The 11,381-nt window shown below is 39.6% G+C and overlaps 1 protein-coding gene across 1 annotated transcript; it reads right to left on the bottom strand.

Moving 5' to 3' along the window:
• Positions 1-60: 60 nt before the first annotated feature.
• On the bottom strand, positions 61-8,212 carry depdc7 (DEP domain containing 7). The gene is made up of 9 exons (XM_014470701.2): positions 8,155-8,212; positions 3,801-4,257; positions 2,936-3,066; positions 2,612-2,804; positions 1,939-2,159; positions 1,503-1,645; positions 1,301-1,426; positions 1,107-1,185; positions 61-1,019 (listed from the first exon to the last, which is right to left on the bottom strand). Exons 1-9 carry the CDS (start codon positions 8,183-8,185, stop codon positions 796-798), a joined length of 1,605 nt encoding a protein of 534 aa, XP_014326187.2. The 5' UTR covers positions 8,186-8,212; the 3' UTR covers positions 61-795.
• Positions 8,213-11,381: the final 3,169 nt, after the last annotated feature.

Genomic DNA, 11,381 nt, shown 5'->3' with positions numbered 1-11,381 from the left:
GGATTTCAGTCACAAACAGGACCATGAACTTAGAAAAAGAGAAAAAAACTCAGACATATCTTATTTCACAGAAACAAATTCACAAGTTTATTTTTCTTAAATTTACATGCAGAGAATTGCTTTGTCTTTCACAATTATCCGCTCTGAATCCGTTTATAGCTGCCATACCAGATGCCATTGTCTTCTTAGAGCTGATGCAAAAGATGCATGAAATCTTCTCAATTTTACCTTAGATGACATAAAATACAAACAACATGTTTCAAACCAGCAGGAAACACTCCAGTCATTTCCCGTAAGCCAATTAGAAGGGCTATTTGTACCTGATTTAAACAACCCTGAAGAGACCACTAAAACGTGGCCATTAAAAAAAAACCCTCTCCAACATCTGTTTTAATTTTTTAGAAAACAAAACAAGCCAGAGTCAGGAGCATGTCTCCACTGTCACTACAGCAGAATAAGGGACTTCTAAAATTTCCAATGTCAAATTTTCACATTTTTATCTGATGCTGTTGCACAAGAAAAACTGAAACAGCCAACCTACAGGTTTGCTTTTGACTGAATCAGACCTATATTTGACCTTAAAAAATAACTTTTTTCTATTTCAGAGGATGCATCAGTGGTTTTCACATCAAAGGGAGCATTTTGCCATAGTGACCCGCACCAAATAAAACAGTTAAATAGATCATTAAATATTATAGCTTACATTTTTGCTCAGTCATCTGTTACTATCTGCACAACTCCATTTGAACATAGTTTTTTTTTTTTTAACTCTTTGATATATAACTTGTATAAATATTACTGCAACAACATATTGATACTAGACAATTTAGTTCCAAAGTACTGAACAAAAGTCTCAGGGTGAGCTTTATAAAACTGTCCCAGCAGCCGCCTCTTCTCCTTCCTGGAGAATTTGGGGTTCTCATAAACTGTCCTCAGTAGAGAAAGGATCTCCTCCTGAGTGGCTTTCTGTGCACTTTCTGAATATTCCTTAGCACTAACCCTTGAGCAGTATGTTGTGCCTGCAGCGGAGGAGCAGAGAAAAGAAATTACTTTACTGCAGAGCAAGTCGTTGCTGTTAATCTACAACAGCAGATAAACCTGCAAACCTGTTATCACATCCGGATCCTTCCCCATGACGATATTCCTCAATCTTTCACTCACCATCTTGTGCAAGGAGATGGGAATCTGGTAGAAAAATTCAACTCAATTCAGTTCAATTGAACTCCTTTATATCAACTCCAATTTGTTATCTCAACACCAAAGACATTACCTTTCTAAGAAACAAACCGTTAGCACTTACTTTGAACATATCACAGTAGTTATCCATCATGAACAGAACCATCAAGTCCACCTTGCCCTTCGAGAGCCTCCCGCTGTACACAATGGAGCGGGAGAAAGCCCTCTTTACCGCCATCCTGTTCTCAATCTGGGAAGAGCATTTAGAGTTAATGAGGAGCAAAAACGAACACAGAGCGGCACCCAGGATGAACAGGAGCGCTGACCTCTTTGTGCAGCTTCACCTCCTGCGGTTTGGCTGCAGTGGCCATGAACCTCAGGAGTCTCCGGAGTTCCTCCTGGCTGTGGGAGTCCTGCAGCCTCAGGCTCAGCTGCAGCGCCTCTAAAGCCAGCTCCAGCTTCCCGTTAACTGGCAACGCAACAGTAACAATTATAAACTTTAAACTGACTGAAAATAGTCATCGCTTCGACACTAGGAAATGATCCATGATGATCCAAAAACAGACAGGGAATAATTCCTGCTGCTGTTGAACTGAGCTGCTTTAGTTTCCACACAATTATTATGGATTATGCTTTTCTTATAAAGGAAGTAAGTAGTATAGAAATCTTCTTTTAGCCAGTTGACCATCAGGCACCTTCTCTGACACAACATTAAAAATGATTTTGAAAGGTAGGAACTGAAAAAAAAAAAAGACTGCTTACCAAGTAGTTCTGAGATCCCAGAGTGGATATCAAAGATATAGTTGTTAAGCAGAGGTGGCCGCTGCGTCTGTCCGTAATGCCTGACCAGGACCTGGTAAAGCAACCTCTTGCACTGAACAAGGTCATCCGCACAAGCAGCCAAACCTCGACTGACTTCCACCACCAGCTCATCAGGCAGAAACTCCAGACAGTCCACCGCCACTGACATCCACTCATCAGCCCTGAGGCAGAGGGAAGGGGTGATGGGGTTTTATACATTGATTTTATTTCTTGTACTTTAGTACACAATTTTTTTTTCTTATTTAAGTAACCATACATAGAAACAAGATGTAAAGACAGTTGATGCGACTTGCCCAGATGGCTTAGAGTTTAACTGTGGACACTGCAGTTTTTGCATATGGCTCCTAATCTACTTATCCCACTGTGTGTAATTGTTCTATAATCACAGCCTTAGATGTGAAGGATTTCAGGCCAGTTATAGGTTCAGTTGTGACTCATGATAAAAATAAGGAAAAATAAATTTCTTCTGATTTTGACATGATTTCTCGTCAAAGGGTAATTATTTTAGGCTTTCGATCTGGGAAGTAGTTTTAGAAGCTCATAGATTATAACTATAAGTCGAGAAAATTACAATAAAAATGTGACTTTTTCACAAGTCACAGTTAGGACTTACTGTGCTTCACTGAAAGCTTTCAGAACTTCTCTGTCCAGGTAGCTTGTTGGACACAGCAGGTCTGGGTCGCTGTCCATGCCATGCAGAGAGGATCGTGAAGCGACCTCGCCTTCTGACAAGCTCTCCAGCAGGGGGAGCTCTATGAGCTGCAGCAGCCTGGACACCGCCTGCTGGTGCCACACTTCATACAAACCTGCCAAAGCCAAACAGCAGTTTTACAAGCAGCAGCAATCAGCAGTTTTACAGTGTTTACAGATGAAAACATTTAGACTGGTTTGTTTTACGACACGCTTGGGTGTCTGGTTGGTCAGGACAGAAGCTTACACTCCTGTGAGAGGCCGAGGTGGCTCATCTGGGGGGTGATGGTGGCGCTGAGGTTCAGGTTCCCCAGCACCTCCTCCAGCAGCTTCTCTCTCTTTACTGGGGAGTGGGTGGAGTAGCTTGGGACCCCTTGGCTGATAGGTTACATAAAGAGAGCAAACAATGGACGTGATTCAGAGACTCGTTACAGGAACAGACACAATCAATACAGCAAAAAAAATAAATAAAAGCTTCCTTATACTTGTCTTTCATTCACATGGTGGTTTACAGGAATTGGTTTTCAATAAATGAAGTATGTATTGCTTGTATAAAAAGGATAATAAACTTTGTCTCGTGAAGTCTTGATTTTTTCCACGAATACTGTATCTGTTTTATCGCCCATTCATTCCAGAGGCAGAGACTGCAGAATATCTCACACTACTCATTAGGCAGGATGATAGTTTAAAGTATATTTTTGTAAGTTGAAATCACCCATCATTGTTTATTTTACTTTCTTAATTTCCTGCCAATTGCCTTCCTACACGTCCAGATAAAACCAAACTACAGCATGTTTCATAATGTCTCATTACTCGCAACCACAGATTTTGCTTTGTTTTTTTAATAGATTTTTTTCCTACTGAGTTTTGACGTTTCATGAAAGTGTTATTAATCTTCTTTCTTTGTGTTTTTAAATTTTTGTAGTTTTTTTTCCTTTTTTTTTTGTACCACATTTGAGCAGTGTTTTGTCCTTGCTGGTATTTTGTAGTTTACCAGTCATTTTATTTACCTTCTTTATTTTATATTACAAATAAAACTTGAGTCCTGGACTATTTTTTAGCTTACTCTTTTCTTTTTTGTACATATAAGATGTTACAATATGATTCCATACCTTTCGCTTGTTAGTGAGCAGCTGCTCATGTTCATGTTCGGCGAGCCGTAGCCACTCTTGATGGCACCAGTGGACTGAGAGTTGGTATTGGTCAGAGCTAAGGAGGAGCTGGTTACTGGACCCAGGAACCTGTACAAACTGACGCTGCTGTCCTCAAACTTGTCTCTTTTCTTCTCCTTTCCAAACACTTTACCCCCAACTGGCTCAAACACCTTAGAGTCCATGAGAACCTGACAGAGACGGACGGCCTTGTGTCGAGGCACCGCGTCGTCGCCAAAGAAGCGGCTGAGGGTGATGTGCGACAGAACCACATCCACAGCTTCTGAGCCCAGGAAGCAGTCATGGTACGACTTCAGGTTGTGGCGCCTGTGCTTCACCTCGACTTGACTTTGGAGATTGGAAATGATGCTGTTCCAGATGTAGGTGGCCCGAAAAGGCTTCCCAGCCATGCTTTGTTCTGATGGGGAAAACAAAAGAAGACGGAAAATATCAGGGACTGCCAGAGATGTAAAAAAGATAAGCGGCGAAACCTGCCGTGAAAAGCTGAAAGATGAAAGCAGTCTGGACGCTCTGGAAAATGTTTCTGTGCTGCAACTTTTACAGCTTATCGTGTGAAATTAAATAAAAACACACACAACCACAAAACTTCCTCAGTCCCTTGAATTTCTAGCAAGTTGAGACAAGGAAACTTTTATGTTAGACAAAATGGCAGAAAATAACTAAAAACGTATCATGTTGAATAATCACAGCTGTAGCACAGTAAAATCTATTGACATGAGATGAAGTAGCTACCAGAGGCTTACGCTGCTTCTTCGTACAAAAAAAGTTTCACCGAATTTAAAAACAAGATACCCATTTGTAATTTATTGTTGATTTACTCTAAACTACTCCTGGTAAAATGTTTACACAAGTGATTCTTACACCCAATGTGTGTTTCTCTGCAGCTCCTCCAAAGTAAGAATTATCTGCACTACTCCCGAATAAAGCACTTATTCCAGTCAGTCAGTGTAAGGCGACCGTGCGTTGGCAGACTTGCGGTTGTGCTGTGCTTGTTAATTTTCAAATGATGGGTTGAACAGAGCTCTGTGAAATGTTCAAAGATTATATATATATTTTTTTTAAAAAACCTAACCCTAATTTGAACATCTCCACAAATTTCCACCTCCACCTGCTGCACTATTTCGATTTTTATTTGTCAAACGATGTTAAAACGGACACATTAGACAACATGATGGCCCTCTCAAGTAAAATAACTGGATGGAAAATGACAGAAGAAATCAGCTAAACAACAAAGAGAGAACTCTAAAAGACCACTGATTAAGATCTTTTTAAGATATTAAGAAGACATTCTGACTCTTAGAGGGAGGATGAAATAACATGAAGTTACTTCAGTGCAAAATCTCCGAACAATAGAAAAAAATTGAATGAATGTCTGAATTAGTTTCTCTTCGGCGTTCCAGAGGTCAAGTCTGTTTTGTGACCTACTTTTTATCCCTCAGTTAGTTTGTTCTGCTCTGTTTGAGCCAAATTCTCAGAAAACCCAGGAACGGTGTTTTCCTCTGTCTCTACCCTACACGCTCCCTTTCCCCTGAGTTCCTGCATGTGGGTGTGCAGAATCAGGATGAAAGTTAAGTAACAGAGTCTATCTCACTAATGTGTAATAGCCTTTTTTTTTGGTCAACATGAGCTTGAAATCATAGTTCCATTCAAGATTAAACACTCACCTCACGGTAAAAACCTTAAAAAACAAATAGTAGAGTGTGTCCCTGTTGCTGCTACCTCAAGAACACCAATCAGTATACTGTACGATTCAGATATATGTTCAGTATTATGTAATTTGTGAGCCGTGGTGGAAAAGCGACTCGTGTCATCCCTCGGGACTCAGATCTGAAAAAAGAAAGCAGGGCAGGCCTCGGTGAGATCTTAGCATCTCACAACAGGAAGCGTTTAAAGCCTGCTGAGCAAATGTTAGGGAGGGATGTGAGGGGTTCGGCGAGGACATAAATCAGGCTCTGACAGACTGTGTGTTTTGATAACACAACCTGACAAATGCAATTACAGACCCATCTGTGAAACTTGAAGACAGAAGAAAGACCCCTGGAACAGTGCAGCAGGAAAAGCAGATGTTCCCGTATCAAAGGTGCAGAGGATGGGGATTGTGGGTGATCTGCTGATTAATGAGATAAATCTGCATCAAACTGTGTCTCCCTCTGGGGAGAGGAAACGGTCCTGGACTGAGGATTTGCATATTAGGAAAGAACATTTTGGACTGCAGCAGCTGTTCAAGGGAGGACACTTTGCAACAGTTCGCATTAGAAAACTAAACCTGAACCCAACAGAACGGTGTTACGATGAGTGAAAGAAACTCAAACTGAACTGTCTAGGTTATGGTGGAGAAAATCAGAAAAGACTCTAAGGCAGGGGTGTCAAACTCCAGTCCTCGAGGGCCGCTGTCCTGCAACTTTTAGATGTGCCTCTGCTGCACCACACCTGAATGGAATAATTAGGTCATTAGCAAGGCTCTGGAGAACTGATCTACACAAGGAGGAGGCAATTAAGTCATTTCATTCCAGTGTTTTGTACCTGTGGCACATCTAAAAACGGCAGGACACCGGCCCTTGAGGACTGGAGTTTGACACCCCTGCTCTAAGGGAAGACCAACTAGGGGTCTGAAGATTACAGTACGTGGTTATAAATCTGGTTGTTATTAATACCTGAAAAGGCTTGTTAAAAAATACAGTGCAGTGGAAAAAATCGCCCTGTTACAGCAAAAAGCATTAATGTGTGCTTTTTGTCAATGTTTCAGATGATTTCACATCAAACATTACCTGATAAAATACAGAAGGCAGTTTAGAAGTGAGCATCTAGTGTTTAAAAGACGAGGAAAAAAAACAGCTATTCAAAATGATCAAAACCAAAATTGCAAAAAACAAAATGCCCCTTAAACATCGCTGTGGTGAAAGAGTTTATTTTTGTGACCTGCTGGATCAGTTATTGATGCACTCTTGTAGTGTTGTAAGTCATGCCAATCAGTAATTAAAGACAGAGAGGAGATGCATTTTCTTTTTTGGTTTGAATTTCTTTTTATGCAATCAATATAGTCATTTAAAGTATATATATTTTTTACTCATTAAAGGTTATTAATATTAAAATAAACTTCATTATCTGCAACTTTTAAGTGTGACAATAAACAAAAACATAAAGAGATATGTGAAAGGGCAAAACTTTTTCACGTTGTTATCAGTAAAACATTGGAGCAGGTCAAGTTGGTCCAAACAATCCTGGGAACTCTGCTGAGCTCTGTCACCTCTAGTTTTTTTTTTTTGTTGTTGTTGTTGTTTTTTTGCGCCAGTTTGAGACAAAGCTCAGTTTGCACAGTCGAAACCAGTTTCTCTTCACAGTTATGACTTCTTTTCTGTGTCTGTGGAACAAAAAGAAAAAGAAACAGGAAAAATCCGAGCAGACTGCGCTGGGATGGGTAAAATGGCCCAACCTTTCATCCAATGCACAACATCGCGCCATGTGTTTGCACACATCAGCGGAGGTAAATAATCGCACAGGGAGCGGCGTCGTTCTCACATGGGTGACCTTTTTTTCGCTGTTGCTTTAACTCGATGCATTGCATTGCGACTGTTAAACACTAAGCGGAGAATAAGAAGGGGATAAATCCGGCCGATGAAGACGCAGCGTGGCACAGTCAAATCACAGCCGGTGGAAGATAATATCGTCCTTCCATCTGCAAGTTAAGACCAGTCAGATTAACCGATCTGGCTTCAGGGCGCAGCTTGAACCTCGGTGGGTTATTGGCACTCATGAATTTAAACCCTCATATCCTGTGTGGCGTGTTATGCTAAATCATCTTTTTGTAGTCATGTTGTGACACAAACACGCCGCAGACTGAGACTGCTGAGTCCGCACAGAGCAAATGTCAAACGGACCACTTCTAAAAACTGAGTACTTATGAAAGGCGTTTTGATTATTAGATAAACGCAAAAATATACATAAATATTTCCATTCGATGTAAAGCCTTACTAAAATACTTTTCCCATGTAAACTTTTGAAAACTGAAGAAAAAAAATGCTTATATAGATAAATCCGTTTATTCTGCTCAGTCACCAGCAATTTGTCCAAGTTAATTACAAACAGAGTAATGTTATGTCAGAGGAGTCAAGAGCGACTGAGATTATTGCTGTGCGTAAAATGATTCGACAAAATCTTCGTTTTTACGCAGCAACAGTTTATTAAACAATCAGTCGCCGTGTTCCATTAGAAAAAGACCAACGAAATAATGAATAAAAATAAAATAAAAAAACCCAATAATGTTTCATAATCAAAATCAATAAATCGCGATTACCTGGTCCTCTTGTGGCCGTGTGGACAGCCATCCATCCGCACCATGTCCCTGCGCTTTCCAAATCAAAAGGTGACGCACGGAGTCGCCAGCAGACAGCGCCGAAACTGTTGCTCCTCCCTCCCTCAACTCTGTCATGCATTATTTATGTCGCTCTCACTCTCCGACCCCGCAATGAGCCGTCCCACTGACTCCCAGAAATCTAACAAAAGGAGCATTACTGCAATTGTTTCTTCATTTTGGAGACTTCTGTCAGAGTTGAAACTATGGTAAAAAAAATAATAATAATAAATTAAAGAGGGCATTTCTACTACAACAGCTTGAAGAATTGTATTTATTTGTTACAGATGAGTTACAATCACGTCCCCTGTCTTCTAACAGGCTTTATTGTGCCTAATAAAGCCTATTTATTAGGCTTTATTAGGCCTAATAATAAAGCCTAACAATTTAGGCTTTACTGTGCTAAAAAAGAATAACACTAATGAGGAAATACAAGAAGATAAAAAATCCAGTCGGATTTTTCATAGCTTTTCACAAAGTCACACCTCCAATTATGGGAACACATTTGACCAGGTTACACCTTTAAATAAGAAGGTCCTGACCAGTGGATCCATCAAAGGTAAAAAAAATAAATAAACAAACAAACACAGTCAAGCAGTTTCAGATTCAAACTGTAAAACACAAAATGGACACAAGACATGTTGGAATTTTTTTTTCTTTCCTCCTTCAGCCAAAGCAACTACATGTACTGTATGTGCGTCACAGAGGTTTGGAGCATGTGACTGAAGATGTCTCAGGTGACAATGCTATGTGTTGATGCCCTCTATGTTTCAGGTGACATGGGCTGAGAAAACTCAAGATCTGGATTTATTTCATTGCCTGAAAATCCTTAGACGCAGCAGTAAGATGGAGCTGTAAGGACGGTGTTCCTCAGGGAGACTGAAGCTCTTATCAGGGGGGAGTGAGTTGTAAAGGGTGAGGCATTCAACAGCGACAAACTGGTTAGATCACAATCCTTTAGGCATTTTCACAGAAGAATAAACATTGAGCCGTCTTTCATTCCATGATCATGTTGAACATGTTGGATTTTAATATGCCTGCCTTCGTGCCTTGTCAGTGAATTGACAATTTATTAATCATTCCTATGATTAACAGCTTCATATTGCTGCCTGTCCTGAAAATGCAAGCTGGATTATAATTCCATCCCAATGACGGATTCTGAAACTCAGAGAGAAAGTAAAGCCTGACGCTCGGGGAAATGAACAGGAGTCATTTTGAGGTCCGGCTTCAGGGTCAAGAGGCACTTTAAATAAAAAAACTGGATTTATTCATCAGAAAAATATTTGCATAATGTCAGACCTGGTTTTTCTAAGCTAATGCCAACAATGTAGTTGTACTGGATTGTTGTGATGCTCTTTTCTCCAGTTAAAAAAACAAAACAAAAAAAATCCCAATTGAAACTGCTTCAAAACTCTGCTGTAAAAACATTAACCAGGTTTCTGGTATTAGGTTTTTAAATATTCTAATTGTCATAAATCAGACATACTTTTATTTAGTTGTTGGATTATTTATCATTTTTATTTTCCACTAAATATTTTATTAGTTTTACGAAAAGTCAAATTGTATATTGTGTCCGTATGTTTTGTCTTCTTCACTGTTTTTTGTAAACATGGGGGCCGCGGCGATGTTTTCTCCTCAACAGTTGTGCTGATTTTTTTTGTCACAGTTGACCCTGTAGCGCATATTGACCTTGGTAACATGTCTTTGTGTCTCCTAGATAGGGAGGAAGGTACTGTTTTCAACCCTTACAGTGTTATCCACAACACTTTAAGGTGTGTTACCAATTAAAGGGTGATTTAATAATACTATTATACCATTTTTTGTAATCTTTTACCTCTTTGAAGAGGATCAAACTGCTGGCATCTAATCACGCAAATTGCATTTCAAATGTGTTATAAGTGAAGAATGTTTCTAATTAATGTGTTGCTGTGATTTTATCTAGAATGAGAACAGGAAAAACGGAAACATTATTTTATGGGAGCGAGAAGCTCTCATATTTTCTCATGGAAACAAAGGGAACAACAGAATACATCAGAGATATTGTCAAAGCCAGTAGAGGAAATATAGACACTCGTAAAGATAAAAACTGTTAATGGTTAGTTGTAAACATCTAACTCGATGTGTAAAGAGTAAAGTTCTATAAAACCTGCATATGCTCTGTTGCTTTACAGAGCAAGTAGGATGCCTCTGTTGCTGCATATTTCTATTGTTTACACATACTGGAGGAAATGTAACCCAGTCAGTGCCGGGAATCTCAAGCAGAGGGTTGAACTGGTTTGCCGGCTCCTCATCCGAATGTGCTGCTGCGTGATATGCTGGTGTTTTGTAAACTTGACACAAAGCGTCTCCACCTGCTGCGTTCGAAGTGCCTGGGAGGCTTTGCATCCTTCCTTTTGTTTCTCCTGCTTATTAGTCATGAAATTCTGCATGAAACGAAGATGATGACGAATATCCTGGGGAATGTTCTTCAGAAGGTGGCATTCAAATGCAAAGTGCAAGGCCTTAAAAAGTAATTACACATTCAGACTGTCATTTTGGTTTTGCCCATTCGCAGGACAATAAATCTAACTCATTTGGAACGAATGAAAAGCATTTGTTGTGACAAGAGTCTTTAAGTCTTGTCACAACTTTTTGAATGCACTTATATCTGGACTTTGACTGGACCTTTCTAACAGATAAAAATGCTTTCACAGGAGCCATTTTATTGTAGTGCTCCCTGTAAGTCAACAAATCTTTGACCTGTTGCAAGGTGAACAACAGGCCACAGTCTTTTGAAGCCTCTAATAATCCGTCCATATTCCCAGAAACTCCAACATCATGACACTGTCAAGACTCAAGACCATGTTTCATTGTGGAAAAACTCAGCTATGTTGTGCTTGTAAGGTGTTGAAATGTGGAAACGTTGAAGGGGTGTCTTCAGTCAGAGGCTTCTTCAAATTCGTTGTAATACAGACAGCTACAGGAGACCTTTCCTGCCCACAGCCATCACCATCTACGATATCTTTTAATAAAATTATTTTCCAACATTTAATTTCTCTTCATGATCAAAAGAGTACATATATACTGTATATATATATATATATATATATATATATATATATATATATATATATATATATATATATATATATATATATATATGTGTGTGTGTGTGTGTGTGTGGGTGTGTG

Source organism: Xiphophorus maculatus, chromosome 4 (assembly GCF_002775205.1).
Source record: "Xiphophorus maculatus strain JP 163 A chromosome 4, X_maculatus-5.0-male, whole genome shotgun sequence".
Classification (NCBI taxonomy): Eukaryota; Metazoa; Chordata; class Actinopteri; order Cyprinodontiformes; family Poeciliidae; genus Xiphophorus; species Xiphophorus maculatus.
This window is presented reverse-complemented; position numbering and strand designations above follow the sequence as displayed.

Coding starts and splice junctions, on each gene's coding strand:
- depdc7 (XM_014470701.2), bottom strand. CDS start 8,185: ATGGCTGTCCACACGGCCACAAGAGGACCAG. Junction 3,067..3,800: donor TGCTCACTAACAAGCGAAAG/GTATGGAATCAT, acceptor GTAACCTATCAG/CCAAGGGGTCCCAAGCTACT. Junction 2,805..2,935: donor CCTCGGCCTCTCACAGGAGT/GTAAGCTTCTGT, acceptor TGGCTTTGGCAG/GTTTGTATGAAGTGTGGCAC.